General features: G+C 38.3%; 1 protein-coding gene across 5 annotated transcripts in view; it reads right to left on the bottom strand.

Moving 5' to 3' along the window:
- Positions 1–20,888, bottom strand: part of LOC127422217 (protocadherin Fat 3-like) — a 127,254-nt gene that overhangs the window by 83,656 nt on the left and 22,710 nt on the right. For all 5 annotated transcript variants that reach the window (XM_051665555.1, XM_051665558.1, XM_051665556.1 and 2 more), the window contains exons 2-6: positions 19,693–19,811; positions 19,298–19,496; positions 8,340–8,401; positions 2,626–2,943; positions 1,906–2,119 (exon numbers count right to left, since the gene is read on the bottom strand). In XM_051665555.1, the coding sequence (XP_051521515.1) occupies positions 1,906–2,119; positions 2,626–2,943; positions 8,340–8,401; positions 19,298–19,496; positions 19,693–19,811 (912 nt within the window). The remainder of the gene's footprint in view (positions 1–1,905; positions 2,120–2,625; positions 2,944–8,339; positions 8,402–19,297; positions 19,497–19,692; positions 19,812–20,888) is intronic.

The raw sequence follows: 20,888 nt of genomic DNA, 5'->3' as shown, positions 1-20,888 counted from the left end.
ACTGATGAGCCAAAACATTATTTCCACTCACAGGGGAAGCGAATAACGTTGATCATCTCCTAACAAGGCCACATGTCAAGGTCTAGGTAGATTAGAAGGTAAGCGAACAATCAGTTCTCATAGTCAACGTGTTGAATGCAGGAGAAATGGGCAGGAGTAAAGACCTGAGCGATTTTGACAAGGGTCAAATTATTATGGCCAGACAACTGGGTCAGATCATCTCTGAAATGGCAAGGCTTGTGGGGTGCTTCTGGTCAGCAGTGATGTCAGCAGTAATGAGTACCTACCAACAGTGGTCAGAGGAGGGACAAACCAAAACTGGCGACAGGGTGTTGGGCACCAAAAGGCTCATCGATGCACGAGGGCAACGAAGGCTATCCCGTCTGGTCCGAACCGACAGAAGGTCTACTGTGGCACAAGTCACAGAACATTTTTAGGATGGCTATGGGAGGAATGTGTTACAACACACAGTGCATCGCACCTTGCTGTGAATGGGGCTGCATAGCCGCAGACCGGTCAGAGTGCCCATGTTGACCCCTGTCCACCATCAAAAGCGACTACAATGGGCACGTGAGCATCGGAACTGGACCTTGGAGCAGTGGAAGAAGGTCGCCTGGTCTGATGAGTCCCGCTTTCTTTTACATCACGTGGACGACTGTGTACCTGTGTGCCATTTACCTGGGGAAATGATGGCACCAGGATGCACTGTGGGAAGATGACAAGCCGGTGGAGGGAGTGTGATACACTGGGTAATGTTCTGCTGGGAAACCCTAGGCCTAGCCATTTCACACGTGCCACCTACCTAAACATCGTTGCAGACCAGGTACACCCCTTCATGGCAATGGTATTCCCTGATGGCAGTGACCTCTTTCAGCAGGATAATGCACCCTGCCACACTGCACACATTGTTCGGGAATGGTTTGAGGAACATTATGAAGAGTTCAAGGTGTTGCCCTGGTCTCCAAATTCCCCAGATCTCAATCCGATTGAGCATATGTGGGATTTATTGGACCAAAAAGTCTGATTCATGGCAGCTCCACCTCACAACTTACAGGACATGAAGGATCTGCTGCTAATGTCTTAGTGCCAAATACCACAGGACACCTTCAGGGGGTAGAGTTCAAGCCTCAGCGGATCGGCGCTGTTTTGGTGGCACGCAGAGGACCAACAGCATATTAGGCAGGTGGTTATATTGTTTTGGCTCATAGGTATATATTCAGGATAGCTATTATTAAAAATAATACAATATAATAAAATACATATTTTTTAAATGTCCATTATTAAATCACATTTTATAATAATTAAAACATTTCTGTATAAAGTTCTCAACTGACACAGTAAGGCAGTTTGACTTTTAACATGATCAATTGTTTAACTGTTTGTATGTGTGTACAAACCTTACATCGCCATAGATACACAGCCGCAAGCAATCGCCATGGTGACCATGGAATGGCATAGGATAGCAACAAAACACCACAAATCATGCAGTGAACAAATTTTCTGACTATTATTAACTCTAATCCAAAATATCAAAATAAAACCTACTCTATTCCCTAATCTGTAATCTATACCATTTAATTGAGCAGTAATGCCTGTCTGCAAGGACTAATGCGTAAATAATGAAATTATATACATTTATAGTTTTTATAAATGAAAGGCAATTATATTCTAAATTTCCCAACAGCAATCGATGGCCGATTTTTATATATTTCTAATCCCTGACATTTTGCCATAATCCCTAATCTTGAAACCAAGACATTTTTCATTTTGCTTGTTTTAGGTTTACCTTTACTAAATCCTGACTCCACTTTCATACGAAAGCTACATTGCAAAATACTAGCTCTCCTAACAATTAACATGAAAAAACTACATTCTAACTCAATTTATCCCAGTCCGACCACTCACCTGTGATGTCAAACCACAAGGAGGTGGAGCCTTGCTGCTGGGCGGACACCACGCCAACAATATCTGCCACTTTGTCGGTCTCCATGACGGTAAAGTTGTAAAGTTGCTCGTCGAAGGCAAGAGGCACAGGGTTGGGAGGAGGACGGCGAATCCACTCGATATGCAAACGAGCAGTCGCCCAGCGTTGAGGACGCCCGTTGTCCACTGCTTTCACCTGGGGTCATTGGGCAAAAGTCACAGGATGACCAGTAGGACAGGAATACAAGACTTTAAAAGAAAAGCTTTCAACAGAAATAAACTAAAATGGGAGACTCAATGCATCAAGCATTGACCTTTGTTCTGAATGAAAACAAAAGGAACAACCTGTTACAAGAGAAACTTTTAAATGTCAGCTATCTCATTGAGAACACTGGGCAACTATATGTGTAGAGGGTGTTTTACAGAGTTGAAAGTTCACAACTTCACTGAGACTTTTATTGCCTTGGGACATCAGATATGGTATCACTTAAGGTTGTTGTTGGTCCAACAGGTGGTCTTACACCCCAACCAACATGACCAAGATGGTCTACCAGGTCAAAATCAGGTCCACTCACTGATCAACCATCTAGACTAATTTGGACCAGCTAGAAACCATGTAAAACTATTTTAAGATGGTTTTAGCTTGATTTATATCAAAGATTATCAAAGGTGTTTGAGAAGGTAAAAGGTCAGGTAACTCACAGTAAGAATGTCATAGGTTCCAGCTGTGAACTGTTTCTTGGGTGACAAAACCACTCCAGTTTTGGCATCGATAACAAACTTCCCATCCTCATTGCCATCAATGATGCTGTAGGAGAGGTCAGCATTGGCCCCCTGGTCTTGGTCGTAGGCAAATACGCGGTATATGGGAGAGCCACGCTGTTTACGGGTGCGCTCAGGTAAACGGACCTGATACACCTTCTCTGGAAACGTCGGTTTGTTATCGTTAACATCCAATACTTGGATCACCACCCATACTGTGGTGTGCCTGGGGGAGGGACCGCCATCTGATACCGTCACCTGGGCACACAAAAGTGCAAAGAAGTGCAATGACCATGAAGACAAAACACATAGCACTCTTCAAATAAACAATAACAAATTAACATCATCATTATATCTGTTGGTGATGCCATTACTAAACAGACACAAAGAATTTTGACCATGAAACATTAAACAGCTGTTTAGGGATGTGCAAAACTGCATAATTTCAAAATCAACTTTGTGGGTTGCCTGAATGACTTTTAAGGAAGCCTTGCATAATTACACACTTTTAGGGTTCACCTGACTTCAGTCAGATGTGTTTCTTAGATGATGTTTACATAAGATGCGTTCTTGCATTCAAAAACATGCATTTAACAGAATTCAGGGGTCTCAATATATGTTTTTAAAAGGTGGACTATAAGCTCGGATGGGCCCGCCAGCGGATGAGAATTATTATTATTTTTTTTATCAAAATGTTAATAACTAAAGTCTTGACCAACACAAAATACATATCGTTTTAAATCTCAGAAGCTCTACTTTACAATGCATGTTGGCATTATGACCAAAACTGAACAATTTTCAGACAAATCAGAAAAGTTCAGTTTTGATCATTTATAAAAACTTTGCACTGTCCATATTATTGTAATCGGTAAAAACATCAATCTCATCAAATAGCTATGTTTCATATATTGTTGAAAAGCTCTCAAAGACTAGAACACAACCAGCCTATTTGTTTTACTCACAGAACAAATATATAGTAAGTAATAGCTAAGTACTGTATATATATTTGACATTTATGTATCATGTGAACAGGTGATGCTCATATGCCACATTTTCACTTATAACTTCACAAAAATAAACAGAACATAAAATATCACATACCATTACTTAGAGGCGATTATCTTTAAAACGAGCCCACACAAAAAGTAATCGGATACATAGACCATTAGATAACCCACATGAAGCAAAATGTGCACACAGCATCTGTCATCTTGCTATCTGGCTACAAACATTTTATCCGGCTTTCCTGGATCAGATGACATCATCGGAAATGCTGTAGCGTCATGGAATGCTAAACCAATCGGATTGGGTTGAGATTTCTCCAACCAGTGGTGATAGTCCTCCATATTTGGGCAGAGAGTCTTGTGATCAATCACTCTAATCACATATGGCCACCAGGAAATGGCACCAAGTATACTTGGTGCCATTTCCTGGTGGCCATATGTGATTAGAGTGATTGATCACAAGACTCTCTGCCCAAATATGTAGGACTATCCATGATGACTCAATGATGACTCAAATGGCACAGAATAAAACTACTAAAATCATGGCTGCATGCTATCTAAACCATTAGTCATTGCTGTGTTTGCATGAGTAATTAGTTCTTATGTACAATTATTATGTTTTATTTGTTTGGAGAGGCTTTTGGACACTTGGAGATGTTTTTGGACACTAAAATAAAAAAAAATTTGTAATAACTTTTGATTGCTTTTTCGTATCAACACAAAATTGTACTCAAGTTACAGGTGACATGATTGGGAACAAAATAAAAGCAGTTTTTCGAACTACCTTATGTACACCCTGAGATATATAATGTCAAATCAGAAAACTAAGAAAAAAAGTTCATATTTAGCTCAATATTTTTTTTCAGCAGTATCTTAGACTGAGAGTCTAAGAATTTATCATAATCTATATCATTGAAAAAAATGAAAAAGCTTTCTTTAAAATGCTACCAAACATTTGACCCTCCTTTCTTTTTTTTCTTTTTTTTTTTTTGTCAAGTTATAAGCCTTTAATTTTGGGTATGCCACTGAAACAGGAAGTCAGAAACGACAATAGAAAGGAAAAAAAGAAAAGCCTCCATTGTCATCATTTACACCTAATAGGGATTAGTGCAGAAAGAATTTCTCTCTTCTGAGGAAAACAAAATTAGATTTTTGGCAGAAAGTCACAGTCACTATTCACTGTCACTGCATCCTTTTTTTTTTTTTTTCATAAAATAAAAGTGAATTGAGACTGAAACTAACATTCTCCCTAACATCTCCTTTTGAGTTCTACTGAAGATAGAAAGTCAGACAGGTAAATCATCTCTTTGAGAGTACAAGTCAATTCTCACCAGTTGCATTAAAAACGGCTGTTTAATATTGACAAAATGCATTGAAAATGTTAACAGATAAAATCCTGATAGAACCTTGCTGCTAAATCAGTTATGTTGTATATTTAAAACAGATATGCATATTAAAGATAGATAATATGTTTTCATTGTGTGTAATTTATTAATGTTATAGTGTTAATATTATTATAATGTATATTACTGATTCACATGGCAGAGAAAATATCTCGGATACATACATTAGATGGAGCTCTAGAAAGATGAGATATGTAATGGGTGCATAAGTCTGTTTTAAGTGTTTCTCTTCACTCTACTGATGGTATTATTACACAAAGCATTTTTGCAATTTCTGCCTTTCTTGCTGTATTATGAGGGAGCGCCACGATGTGACGAGACAAAATGAGATCACTCCAACTTTGTACGCATGCGATGAAGACAGCTTTGTTGATTATAAACTGGAGCAATAGTTTAATCGCATCGCTCGGTTATATAGACATGGTACAACACCATTCACATGTCCAATTAACAGGTTTATACCCGTTACATGTGTAAAATCTAAAGTTCAGTAAATATGCACTTCCCCACTGCGCGCGCTCACAAGCTGCTAAACTGCATGACGAGTGAAGGCGAGAGGGAGAGAGAGCGACACGATAGAGGGAATTCCCTGCATTTGAAAGTGAAACATGCGGGAATGATTAAAATTGTGCTCAATCCCCGCAATCCCACTCTATTGAGCTATGGTCGGGCAAGTAAAATGCTCTTTAACTTGCCCGTTCAAAACTCCACTTGTCCCGGACAAGTGTTAATGTCGAGCCTTGTACTTATGAGTATTATGTGGTTTGCTTAGTAACATGCTAACTTTAAACTCTATTGGAATCACTGAATCCAGTCTCACGTTTGTTTTTTGATGAGAGTTGTTTGTGTGGCGTTCACATGCTGCCTTAAGCCCAAATTTGACTTTGGTCAGATGCGAATGCTAGGCGTTTGCGTATAGGATGCCTGACGCAGATTTCGTCATCATCAGAGTGCTTGAGCACTGAACACGTGCGGCCTGATTTTTCTAACCACGTGTACTCTGAATGCGCAGAATGCGCATGTGCCTAGAATTATTTGCACTAATTAGTGGCTCCACAAGGTGGCAACATTCACAGTTGAGACATTGCTGTTACGAAGCAGCGCTAGAAGATGTCACTGCTAAACAACAGGAGACGAATGTGGAGAGCGCGTCAAGAGCGTGTGTGTGAGGAGGTCTGGAGATACATACATTTGTATAATTTGAGTCTGAAGGAATATAAAAGACATATTTATGAGTCTAAACTCCTGAAGAGAAATAGTCCTGTCTCTCAGCAGTTGTAGCGTGCATGCACCAATCACCTGTGTATGCGTGCACAATCAAATGAAGAATACTTTGAAAGGCTAGTGTTTTTCTGTACACAGATGCTGAGCGTTCATATCAAAACCAAAATATATTTTGGGCTTTAGAAAGAGTTTTGTGCAGTTCTATACAAATTACAGTAAAAATAGACACAGTTGGTGTGTTACTGTATAATGAACAGGAAGGAGAGGAAGAGAGATACTCTAGGCATTTGATCTTCCCCTTCATTTTTCTCTCCGCAGAATGAAGTCATGATAACTCATATTCCACTTTTTCTCTCATTTCCTTTCTCCGACATTCTATCCATTTCTCTTTTTCATTAGCAAACAAGCTCATCGTTCATCCGCCAATCAACGGGGGGGACAAGACTGCCGGCCAATCGGGAGACTGTGCCAAATTGCGAACGTATATTTAAATAATATCATTAAAAACAGAAGACACGGTGTGTGCCATCCATCTCGGAAGAAACAACAGAACGATTAATTCAATTCACTTTATTCATTTCCTTTCACACATACAGGCTGCTGTGCCACGCCTGTACAAATTCAATCTGTCTGTCTGAGAGAGAGAAAAAAACACAAGAGGAAATAATACAGACGGGTGAGAGAGCATGGAGAGAGAGAATAATTTAATAAATGAGAGAACTGAGTGGACAAAATGAGAGAGAGAGAGAGAGAGAGAGATGATGTTTGGAAAAACAAAGCATATACTACACTTACCTTTGCTGCAGTACGTACTACAAATGTTCTGTATATAGTACAAAAGGGTTCAAAAATCTGAGTCTACAATGAAAATCTAGGACTCAAAATCTAATTTAAACCTGGAAATAAACAAAGTTTTAGGAATTTGAAAAATGCAAAACCAAATAATGTTATGATGTAAAAATGAATAATATTTCAGATTCTTCACTTCTTCTAGGACACTAATTAAATGATCAAGTGTGTCACATTAGCTAGGTTTCCATCCATGTATTTTTATGCAAATTTTGGGATTTGCCGCTGAACACTACAGTAGCAAACATGAATTTCGTCAGAGTGTTTTATCTGCACGCTCTCAACCAAAAGTAATCCATTACATTAAATAAAAGAGTGATTTCAACTTCCATTTTCAATTCTATTTTGCAGTAATTTCCCCAGAAGTGACTATTTTGTTCTCTTCAACGCATGGAGTGAAAACTCTGCTTTACTCGCGAATTTTTGTAGCTATGTTCTGATTTTGAGCATACATTAAATTCGTAACTTAGAAGGAAACATGACTACTGACAATTTTAACTTACAGACAGTGATGTTGTTTTGTTTGAAGTGTATTTTATTGCGTAATACACACTGTCTCACATCCTATACATACTATTATACATACTTTTAACAAATAGTATGCAGTATAGTCATGTATACTGCACAGTATTCAGTAAGTAGTAAGCCAGTATTTCATTCTGAACATGCCAGAGAGAAACTGAGAAAGGGAGGGGGTGATAATTGAAAATAGAGGGGGGTTGTGTAATGTTTGGGTGTCAAGGGATCACACGGTGAACAGGCAACATAACGTGAGTTACAGAAGGACAAGTTTATTCTCAAAAGATCAACACCACAAAATATAATTTATTACAAACACACATAACACCCACTTGAAATGGCTAAAACTTTCTCGCACATACATACACATACATACTCTTTCTCACTGTTACATATGCAAACAGACCAGCAGGGGTGAAAGAATTCAGGATTCAGTCAGAACGCGTCAATTTTCTTGAATTTATATGAAGTGAAAATGGTTATTTTCCCTGTCGCTCAGAAAATTAATCCGCAATTTGGAGGTAACGCAATTTAACATGGATCGCAGCTCCCCCAGACTAACCCCCCCAAACCACCCCCACCCCCCCCCCGTGTGTGGATGTTTGTTTGTGTGAAAGTAGGTTAGCATGAGTGTGTGTGTGTGTGAATGTCTCACCTCCAGTACGTGCTCAGCCTGTTGTTCGCGATCCAGTTTCCGAGAGGTTGTGGTTATCAGACCTGTAAAACACAAAATCACACATTTTTGGGCAAGTGCTTTAAAGATACAGTATATTTTGACCCAACCACTTGTACATTATAACAATTTAAAATCCCAAATATTATTTTTTACATACATACAGTATATGTACATTTAAATATATATTAGGGATGGGGAATGTAAAGTGTTAATTTCTGCGATTATTAGTTTATTAAAAAAATGTATGCAATTAATGCAGTATCCATTTTTTTTCACTTCCTGAAACTTTTTTAAATTTTTTCCCCACTTCCTGTGGTAAAAATGGGCATATATGAATTTCCAGGACTCACTCAACTTGATTGCACATCCTAGTACATAAAGCGGGCATAATAAACACAGAGCGGATTTACTGTACAGAGAATAGACATCACCCGCAAGTGGTGAGCCAGGTGTGGGAGAGATATGGGCAAGCTGCCATATCTAATAATGCACTGGCAATGTGCACTTAAGTTTATCTTGCCAACAAAGCTTGATATGAATTGAATCTGCCCATTTGATACTATTATTAATAAAGTCCACTAAAAGATGCCAGAAGATTTTGCCCAACTTTTAATTGAAGAAAGTCCACTGATTTTATGGCATATAATATTTATGTACAAATATTTATACCTGTAAAAATTTGTTTAACTCTATCCACAAAAAAACGTATAAAATTTTAACATATTTATTTAAATAAATTATAACTAACAAATTTCTTGCACGTTCTTTGAAATAAAGTATCAATTAAATATATTTGATTATATTTTTATGTCTGTTTTAATGTACCATGTACCATGATTAATCGTGATTAATCACAGAAAACTTTGCGATTAATTAGTAATCTTTTTTAATCGATTCACAGTCCTAAATAATAGTTATAGCGTGATCTAAATTGCATTGAGCAAATGGCACAGGAACTCACAAGCTGCTGAACTGCATGACGAGTGAAGGCGTGAGGGAGAGAGAGTGACACGATAGAGGGCATTCCCTGCATTTGAAAGTGAAACATGCGGGAATTATTAAAATTGTGCTTAATCCCCGCAATCCCTCTCTATTTATGTTAAAAGAAATTAACTTTTAATCGGTTTACTTGTCCGGTCGAGCAAGTAAAATTCTCTTTAACTTGCCCGTTCAAAATTTCAACTTGTCCCGGACAAACGGACAAGCATTAATGTCGAGCCCTGAATGCTTTCATTTAGTTTTCATTAACGATTATTACACGGGTGTGTAGCAAGGTCAGAAATTAACTTTTTCCATTAAGAGGCGATATTGGCCCCTTGGTTTTTATTTTAAGGGTCATTTTATACCTTTAAAGGGCCATATTTTTCTTTCATTCTTTTATGTTAAATAATTACATTTAATCAATCAATTAACATAAATTCTTAATATGACTATCTAGATTGAGAATTGATTACCTCTTAAACAAATTCAATCAACATCAGCTTTACACGGTAACATGCCTAAATAGAGAAAGTTATTATGGGGGCATTTTTTGCCCTCATATTTTGAATTTTAGGGCCATTTTTTGTCACTTTCAGTGGCATTTTTGCCCTGAGCCCCCATACTACGCATCCATGGTGTGTAGTAAAAAATAAATATAAATAATAGTAAATAATAATAAATAAAAAAAAATTGATAAGAAGTGTACACATCATGCATATTTTATGTGCAAGGAAGAACTGGCCTGTATAGTTATGCTGTTGCTATGTTGTATACCACTTGTATTAATTTTAGTTAATTGTTGGTAATCACTTGTCTTCTTAATTAATATGCTAATTCCAATGAATGCAGCTGTTCCTTAGCTACTCACACACACAGATACACACTTTCTTACTCACACATGAACAGATTGGCTCCTTGTACAAAGACATTCTCATTAGCAAATCCATACATTTCAAATTAAAAGTAGGTTAAAAGAATTTTGACTATGTGATCGTGTGTGTGCTTGGGGGACGGAGGATTCTTTATGATGGATTTTCTGTACCATTGTTATTAAGTATCCAATATCATAGACAGCACATAAAAAGCATGTGTGGGTGTGAGTGTTCAGCGTCCAACATTACAACTCTAATCCATCCGTTTTTCCCATTTGCCGACTTTCCCACACACACACACACACACACACACACACACATACTGACTCTTAGGTTTAGAGCGGTAACTGTGTAACTTAGCCTCTGGTTGCCATGGCGATGAGATCAGAAATCTGTAGACGTTAAGACCTCTTTGCAGACAGCCTTTGCCCACCACAGCCAGTAAACCCCATTCAGGTATCACCAATTATCCGATGGGGCCACAAACCAAGTGTGTAATTTGTGTTTGTGAGTGTTTACAAGTGTGTGTTACAGGCATGATGTCATAGACGGGAGTTTTGCCAAACTTTTGTCTCTAGTCTTTTTGTTTGCCCCCTGGCACCCCTCCGTCTTTCTCCCCTTTTGTTTTCTTCTTCCGTTTTTTTCGGTTCGAGTGGTGTTATGACTTCATTCAACACTCCCAACCCCCCTTCTACCTCTCTCTTATTTTTTTTTTAAAGAAATAATAATAAAAAATTAATAATAAAGAAGACTATGATTTGTTTTTCTTGCCGTCTCTGGACTGTTACAATGCATGCATTTTTTTTACTTTAAGCCTTTAAAAAAATCTTAAAATGACTTTGAACTCAGGAATTGAAAACTTGTTCATCATAGTCGAAATTCAAGTAATTGTTTTGTGTGAATTGCATTTTTAATGTATTTTTGAATAACTTAAAGTGCACTCAGTAACTTACAGTTGGATGTGTGGACCCTCTCCATGTAGAATAAAACAGCTTTTATAAGGTTACTGATATGACTGGAGTTTTAATATGAGTGCTCCTGATATGCTACACATATCGCAAAATTACAATTCATGTCTTTAGGATGACATTTAGGATTTAAAGAGGAACAGATGTGAGGACCTTTAATAGATCCAGACAAAAAAAAAAAAAAAAATGAGAGTCAAGTCATTGACCCATGCTACACAGAGTGCTGTACTGTGACAACAGTACAAAACTCTAGAAGTAAAAACATTCAGAATCTCCATAGCAAAATTGATTTTTAGCAATAATGTATAAACCTTTCAAGAAAGACCCACAATGACATACAAGATTTAAAAACAATGTAAAAAATAAAAAAAATCCTAAGTCAGCGTGATTTCAACTTCATTAAAGGGAAAGAAAAAAAACCCATTTAATTAGCAATTTTCTGGTTAAGTACTAATTACAGAGTGCAACAGTATGCAAAAATGGATTATTGATGAAAACATGTATAAACCTTTCAAGACCCACACTGAGCTACGAGGTTAAGTGATGGTATATGCTTCTGTAGAAGCAATAATTCAGTGTGGATTCAACAAAACTAAATTGAAAGGACAAATAAAATAAAATATAGAAATAAAAGCTAGATTAAAAATGTATTTCAATAACTAGCATTTGATAGATGCATACTGTATGATGCTGCAATTGTCCTTGTGTGTTTGCATTTGTGTCTGTAACTCTGTACAGGAGGTCATGGATTCCCAAGAACCTCATTAAGAATAAAAATAGTGTAAAAACCTTCGGAAATTGCTTGTGTTGCGTGTGTGCACGCACAATGGCTGCAGGTGGGAAATTGCCCCACATGAGTGTCACTGTGATTCACTGGCGGAGTACATGTTTGTTGCTGTCATAAATTTCAAACACACACACACCACACGAACGCAAAACAGACACACACAAACATGCTGAGATCACGCGGCATCTATAAATCAACAAGTATCTGAAGCAGAGAAAAGAAGACAAAGAAACAAGAGAATCGGCAGAGAGACAGAGGAAGTAGGATTCTGATTTTTAAAACTGCATGCTTTTCTAAACCTCAAAATGTCACTCATAATTATAGTTAAGCTTTTCTTTGTCATTTGCACAAATTAGAAAATGTACATTCTGTATCTATTTCTGAGTAGACACAGATATTGAAAAATCTTCTGCCGGATACGAACTGCGAATTATTGACCAATCACAGCTTTACACTTCAGAACACTTCCAGTGATAAACAAATAATCCGCAAGACAATCTCAGGCCATGTCTACACTAATACATTTTCGTTTGACAACTCATTGATTTTTGCTACGTTTCCGCCTCTCGTCCAAACTAGAATGGTGACTTTCGAAATGGACTAGTGTGGCCATGGACTCAAACTTTACAGCACAACTGCTGATTCCAGAAAATTTGGGAAACATCCTCTATGCAAGTACACAAACACTTCTAGCCACGCAAGCTTGATTTCACTCGTTGTGTTATGAAATATGTCACAATGCAAATGCTAACACAACGCAAGTACGTTTTGCATTTTTAGTGCGCAACTGTCAGTATTTTTCTTATACCTGTAGGGCAACTACTGTAAGGGTGAATTTTATAGAGTTAACATAGTTTATAGTTTACAGAATGTATAGCTAGCTACCTTAACTAATAACTTATATTCATGTAGTAAAGTACAAGTGAAGTTTTCTATTAGATAAGGGTTATTTCTGCTATACAGACCATTTGCAGAAATGACGAATTATGCTTTTGATAAAACTCCAAGAGACGGTCAATTATTTTAAATGATGCATAACAGAGTATAATCAGAATTATTCAAATCATCATGATGGCCATTTGAAAAGCAAAAACAGGCTGATTCAGGAACAATCGTAGCGGAAGCCAAGAGGTCTGCATCAATGATTTTAGGTGCTATTACTGATTCAGGAACAGTGAAAACAGATTGTTTACAGGCAGTAGAAGATTCATAGTGATTATATGTGCCGCAACAGACATAGAGTGAGCTATTCTTAGAGTCTTTCATCATGAGAGGAGGGTGAGAGCACTGAGACAGAGAGAAAGAGAAGACTGCAGGATGTTAAGGAGTCACAGGGGGACCCGATTGAAGACTGAGAAACAGAAAGAGACAAAAACACATGGAAGACCTTTTGATGAAGAGAATGGAAAGATGATGAAGTGAGGGGGAGGAGAGGAGGGTGTTAAGAAAGGATAAGAGAGCGATGAGGGTGGAGGAGATGGAGGGGGGTGGAGAACTGAGGGTGGAGGAGATGGGGGGGGGGGGGGGGGGTTGTCAGGAACCTACAAAGGTGTAAAACTTTCCTACTAGAAGCCAGAGCTGCAAATTACTGCTGAAACAAGTAGAAGGGGGAGGGAGAGAAAGATAGAGTGAGAGAGGAACACTTCAGAGCATCCTGAGAGACCTTTTGAAGTGTTCAAAGCTGAAAACACAGGAATATAGTGCATCTGATTATCTGAAAACTGTTAATGGTCACTACTGACCATTTTTGCCTTTCTTGCATTATTGCCTTTTTAAGATCTATCTATCTAAAATCTACATGAATTTCCAACCATTCATCCAGGTGTCCTTTAACTGTCCATTTATCCAACTGTCTATTTATCCAACCGTCTCTCAGTTCATTCATCCATCCATCCAACAAAGTTTCATTTTCCACCATCATCCATTCATCCATCCACCAATCCATCCATCCATCCACTCATCTGTTCATCCCTTCATTTGTCCATCCATCTATCCATCCATCCAGGTGTCCTTTTGACCATCATCCATCAATCCATTCTTCTGTCCATTCATCCACATGTCTGCCTATCCATCCATCCATGCATTCATCATCTATCCATCCAGGTGTCATTTTGACCATCATCCATCCATCCATGCATTCATCATCTATCCATCCAGGTGTCATTTTGACCATCATCCATCCATCCATGCATTCTTTCATTTGTCCATCCATCCATCCATCCATCCAGGTGTCCTTTTGACCATCATCCATCAATCCATTCTTCTGTCCATTCATCCACATGTCTGCCTATCCATCCATCCATGCATTCATCATCTATCCATCCAGGTGTCATTTTGACCATCATCCATCCATCCATGCATCCATTCTTCCGTCTATTCGTCCAAATGTCCATCAGTCCATTCATCCATCCAACAAGATTTCATTTTGACCATCAACCATCCATTCATTCATACACTCATCCATCCTTTCATTTGTCTTTCCATTCATCCATCTGTTCATCCATTCATGCATCCTTTCATTTGTCCATCCAACCTTTCCTGCATTTGTCAAACCTTTCGTCAATTTATCCATCCATCCAAACCTTTTTGATCATCATCCATCCATCCATCCATCCATCCATCCATCCATCCACTTGTCCTTTTGATCATCATCCATCCATCCATCCATCCATCCATCCATCCATCTAAACGTCCATCAGTCCATCCATCCATCCATCCAACAACAAGATTTCATTTTTGACCAGCATCCATCCATCCATCTATCTATCCTTTCGTTTGTCTGTCTGACTGTCTTTCCATCCATCTATACTTTGGTCTGTTTGTCTGTCTTTTCATCCATCTGTCTGTTCATCCATTCATGCATCCTTTCATTTGTCCATCCATCCTTTCCTTCATTCGCCCAACCTTCCATTTATTCATCCATCCATCCATCCTATCAGTCATATGTTTAGAGGGTTTCGTTGGATGTTGAATAGTATCTGGAACAGAACAATGTTTTGGGAGCATACAAACAGCTCAGGAGAATGAAGGAGTTTAGTTAGCATGTTCAGGAGGCTGTGATGTTTAGAAAGCATGTATAAATGTCTCAGGAGTACTGAGGAGTTAAGGGAGCATGTTCAGGACTACAGCACTGTTTAGGGAGCACGTATAAACAGCTCTGGAGTATTAAGGATTTTAGGGAGTTTGTTCAGGATTAAGGAGTTGTTGAGGGAGCATGTATAAATGGCTCAAGAGTATGGAAGAGTTTGGGGAGAGTGTTCAGTAGACTGTGATATTTAGGGAGCGTGTAAAAGCTGCTCATAAGTACAGAAGAGTTTATGAAATGTCTTCAGGAAGCTATGATTTTTTAAAAATTATGAATTATAATACGATTCTAACAGATACACTCATGTGTAGATAAACTCTTCTGATGTGAACACATATGCAGAAGCAATAAAGTGTTTAGGAATTGTATACAAGCAACGGCCGCTCTTCACAAAACACTGCAGTGTATCAACAAAATATTCTCATAACATCTGCCGCCATCCATGCCAATTAAACACATGCGCATATTGAAAAAACAGCCTGGTTCTGTTTTCCCGATGATAAATCTGTCAGTAAATAAAGCTTTCCTTGTGGCACACACTCCTGTTATGCATAGCTGTCAATAATATAACAAACATACATATAATGAGATTAGAATTTACAAAGATGTGCCTCATGTTCTTCTTTTGTCAGACACCAAGCAGAAAACTATAGCCTACTCAACAAATTGTGTTGCAATCGAGAGCTTCAAATGTAGACAGCTTTGTTGATTATAAAGAGAGCAATTTAGTTTAATGTGTTGTCTCTGGTGTATAAATGGTGTAACTTTAGAATTGTTTATGGTTGCCAAGCAACAACGCAACTTGGCGCAATAATATTTTATTTAACTAATGTGCTGTAACAGGTGTTTCTATCGTCAACTGCATAAAATATGGTTAATCTAATCTGATTTATATTGTATTACTGTTTTGAGTCTTTTGGTTTTAGTGCTGTTGCACAGATTAATCTTTTATATTTGTCATAAATAATCTTATCCTTTTTGGTTGACATTCATCAAATTCTAAAATAAAAAAGGAAATAATTCAATGAGATTACTTAATTTACTGGATTATAGAATAACTCACACTGTGATATAAGATTGTTGTGACACCGCATACCACACACACACTGTGGTCTACTCACTTTTATGATATAAGAAAAATCCTGCTTTGTGGACCCTGAGCTTTCAAGGTGAAGTGGCTCTGCCCTACACTGTACGCTTTACAAAAAAAAAAATGTTTTAAAAATAATCTTGGCCATTTCTGGAACATACATTTTTACTCTGCTTTTAAGGAAAATAATGAAATGACCCCTTTTTCACCTCTAAATTAATCTTTACTGTATCTTTTCACAAGCTCTCTTCTCTAATATACTTTGTTTAAACCTAGAATTGAGCGATGTTTTCCCAAGAGCGGTAATGTCATCTCTCTCCCTCGCTTAGCATATTTGACTCAGCATCAATAATTCATGTAATCTATATACATAAACAGACAAACAAGTTTCCCAGTAAAAGCCCAACAAAGTGTGTGTGTGCAAGCTAGATTGTAGTGTATAATCGTTCTTCAAGCGCACACACAATCAAACACGATGAGACTGAAAAGGTTTTCACATGACAGGTAAGAGGGGAGGCCAGGCCTTGATCCATTTGATTAACATTTAGACAGCTTTTATTACACCTAAGAAATAAAACATAGACTAATGTGGTGGTTAGACCTATTCAATTGATAGAAGAAAGGAAGGAAGAAAGGAAGGAAGGAGGAAGGAATGAAGGAACAAAGAAAGGAAGCAAGGAAGGAAGGAAGGAAGGAAAGAAGGAAGGAATGAAGAAAGGAAGGGAAGAAAGGGTGGAAGGAAGGAAGGAAGGTAGGAACAAAAGAAAATTGGAGGTAGGGATGGAAGGAAGGAAGGAAGGAAGGAAGTAAAAAAGGAAGGAAGGAACAAAGAAAGGAAGCAAAGGAGGGTGGTAGGAAGGAGGGAAGGAAGGAAAGAAAGAAGTAACGAAGAAAGGAAAATAAGAAAGGACAGAAGGAAGCAAGGAACAAAAGAAAGGAAGCAAAGAAGGGTGGTAAGAAAGAGCGAAGGCAGGAAAGAAGGAAGGAACGAACAAAGGAATGAAGGAACAACGGAAGGAGGAAGGAAGGAAAGATGGAGGGAGGAAAGGAAAGAAGAAAAGGAAGGAAGGAAGGAAAGATGGAAGGAAGGAAAGAAGGAAGAAATAAAGGAGGGAGGGAAGAAAGGAACAAAGGAAGGAAGGAAGGAAGGAACGAAGGGTGGAAGGAGGGAGGGAAGGAAGAAAGGAATGAGGGAAGAAAGGAAGGAAGGAAGAAAGAAAGACAGACAGAAAAAAAATCTCTTAATACTTGTAAAGATAGAATTATACATTGATGTATGGATGGATGGATGGACGGACAGACGGACAGATGGAAGGAAGGAAGGAAGGAAAAAAGGAAGGAAGGAAGGAACAAAGAAATGAAGCAAAGAAGGGTGGTAGAAAGGAGGGAAGGAAGGAACAAAGAAAGATGGAGGTAGGGATGGAAGGAAGGAATGAAGGAAAAGAGGAAGGAAGGAACAAAGAAAGGAAGCAAAGGAGGGTGGTAGGAAGGAGGGAAGGAAGGAAAGAAAGATGGAGGTAGGGATGGAAGGAAGGAAGGAAAGAAAGAAGGAACGAAGAAAGGAAGGGAAGAAAGGACAGAAGGAAGCAAGGAACAAAAGAAAGGAAGCAAAGAAGGGTGGTAAGAAGGAGCGATGGCAGGAAAGAAGGAACGAACGAACAAAGGAAGGAAGGAACAAAGGAAGAAGGAAGGAAGGAATGAAGGGAGGAGGAAGGAGGGAAAGATGGAGGGAGGAAAGGAAAGAAGGAAGGACGGAAGGAAAGAAAGATGGAAGGAAGGAAAGAAGGAAGAAATAAAGGAGGGAGGGAAGAAAGGAACAAAGGAAGGAAGGAAGGAAGGAACGAAGGGTGGAAGGAGGGAGGGAAGGAAGAAAGGAATGAGGGAAGAAAGGAAGGAAGGAAGAAAGAAAGACAGACAGAAAAAAAATCTCTTAATACTTGTAAAGATAGAATTATACATTGATGTACGGACGGATGGACGGACAGACAGATAGATAGATAGATATATTGACTGACTGATTGACTGATTGATTTTAAGCTGCATGTGTTGGTCAAGATCCCGTTAGGTAATGAAGCATTTAACTGGACTCTTTTCCAGGAGTCTCCATAGATGGTAACCAGCATTTTCAAATCAATCTTTAACCAGCTCACACAGATCAAACTTCTTTAATACAAACACAACACAAAAAAGTTGGCTGAAAATTGATTTGTTTACAGTTTTTCAGAAAATACAGTTCACTCAAGACACAACAACCGCTATGAAAAGAGGCATATTGTATCTAATCTCACAACACTTTCTGATCTTTTCTCTTTCATTGCGTCTCTTTTGCTGTTGCCTTCCATCTCTCTGTCAGACTGACCTTCTGTGACCTTTATAACGTTTTTAATTAGTATCTGTGCTTCCTGCTGACTGGCACTATGGGCCGTGAGGCTGGAGGGAAGGGCCTGCGGCTATGAAATTAACCTGTCAATCAAAGACAAAACCATGACCGGAACACTGCAGCAGCCAATCAGCAGCCAGGATTTCCAGTGTGCTCAGATGATGATGTCATAATGCGGAGAGCAGCGGGAGACTCTAACTTGTGCACAGACGCACATACACATTTAAATGCTTGAATTTAAACACTGAATGCACTGAATTAATTAATGCATGTGAGTTAATTATTAGCGTTCTTGCACAGACTTACCCTTATGTAAACTCGCAAACAAAACACAGGAATGATAAATCACTAATGAGATCTCTTTAATGACTCAATTGTTACTCTTAGACAACAGTGATATTAATTCGAGATCAAATGAAGACTTCTGCTTCGAGGGATAATTCACCCAAAAAAAATTGCAATGAAAAGAGATTTCAATATGAGCTCAACTTTTTCTCATTAAAGACTTCCAAAACCAAATTGTAGCAGCACTACTATCCAGATTCTTCACTACCTGGAAACAACTGTCTCATTTGTGTCTATATTTGTTTGCTTCTATGAAATATCTGAGACAAAGTTGATACTTAAATGAGACTACTGAAAACTCGATTAGGTCTCCTGAGTTATCGAAAGAGTAACCTCTGAGCAACAAATGTTATTAAAAGTTATTACAAGAATACCTTGGACTAATACATTCTATCACGCAAGATGCAGTTTGATTGACAGGACACTGACCGGTGCGTGAGTTGATGCTGAAGAAGTTCTGCGGGTTGCCGCTGGAGATGCGGAATGAGAGGCGGGGCTCAGATGCTGTGGCGTCAGGGTCCTGCGCATGGATCTGAATGACTGACTGGTCCTTCGGGGAGTTTTCTGGAATGGTGGCGTGATACATCGGTTCAGATGTGAGCGGAGCGTTGTCATTGACATCTTCAACCTGTTAGAATAGTCTGTTAGAATAGTCTGTGTGCTCCATGGGAATCATACTGACAAACTTGGCACTGATAGTGCCATGCTCTACCAATTTAGCTACATTTTTCTAAAGAAAAGTATTAGAAATGTTTTGCACAAGACACACATTTGCATAATATATCATGTGGGATGCGTGCACACACACACACACACACACTTACCTGTATGTACACCTGTAATGCAGCTGATTGTGGAACCACGCCCAGATCTGTGGCATACACTGTCAGCCAATAGGAGTCCTGCGTCTCTCGATCCAACAGATCTGTAGTGTAGATTACACCTGCAAACAAAATAAATAAAATAAAGTTAATTGGGAGTGGAATGAAACAGAAATGTTTAATTAGTTAGTAAGTCTGATTCATTTTCAGTGAAAATTAAGTTCAGTCAATTTAGATTTTTAGGATTTTTCCATATTTTCAAAAGTTGACTGAAAAAGTCAAATTACTGTGTAACTACATGTTGTTCTGCAAAATGCCCAAATTTGCTGCTACTGAGGTTGAGGTACGGGTAGGTTTACGAGTAAGGGTATGGTTAGGGTTAATTTAATTTAGGTCAATTTTTTTATTTTTTATAGCGCTTTTCACAAAACACTGTTTCAAAGCAGCTTTACAGAAGGTTATACCCTAATGTCTTTAATATTTAAGCGAAGCATTTTCTTTACCATGATACATTTTTGTGATGTAACTAAAATCAGATCTGAAAATGGCAAAGGGGCACAAAACTATTTAGGTTTTGCTAGTAAAAAACATTCTCAGCTTTGTGTGTGTGTGTGTGTGTGTGTGTGTATACAGTATACAGTATATATTATACAGTAGTGTGTGTGTGCACGTCTGACATTAATAATTCAGTCTGTTAGCCCGTAGGATTCATAAAATCCTTTAGTTTATTGTCTTGAGTGAGAGAACCCGTAATATATTCAGAACACCAGCAGAACTGCCCGAGGAATGTCGAAATGAGAGAAGATGACAAAAAAGAGTCAGAGAGAGAGAGAGAGAGAGAGAGAGAGAGAGAGAGAGAGAGAGAGAGAGAGAGAGAGAGTATTCTATTCTCTAAGGTAATAAAAATTCACTTTAGCCAATCAGAGACAGAGATTGGAAGTCCAACCTTGACAAGCCAAAGTCATCTCACACCACTTACCACAAACCAGTAGAGCTCATTCAGCTACATGTAAAACACATGCACACACCAAGGGCTTTTACAAAGGAGGCAAGGGAGGCAACGCCTTATCTAAAACAAAACTCTTGTGAGAAAATAACTGATCAAAAACAATATAAGAAACATATTACGAAATGACATCATATAGGGTAAAATGCACTAATTTTCATAAAGTAACTGCAGATCAGCAGATAAAGTGTGT

The sequence above is a fragment of the Myxocyprinus asiaticus genome, chromosome 31 (assembly GCF_019703515.2).
Source record: "Myxocyprinus asiaticus isolate MX2 ecotype Aquarium Trade chromosome 31, UBuf_Myxa_2, whole genome shotgun sequence".
Taxonomy (NCBI): domain Eukaryota; kingdom Metazoa; phylum Chordata; class Actinopteri; order Cypriniformes; family Catostomidae; genus Myxocyprinus; species Myxocyprinus asiaticus.
Note: the sequence above shows the minus strand (reverse complement) of the source record. Positions and strands in the feature narration are given on the sequence as shown.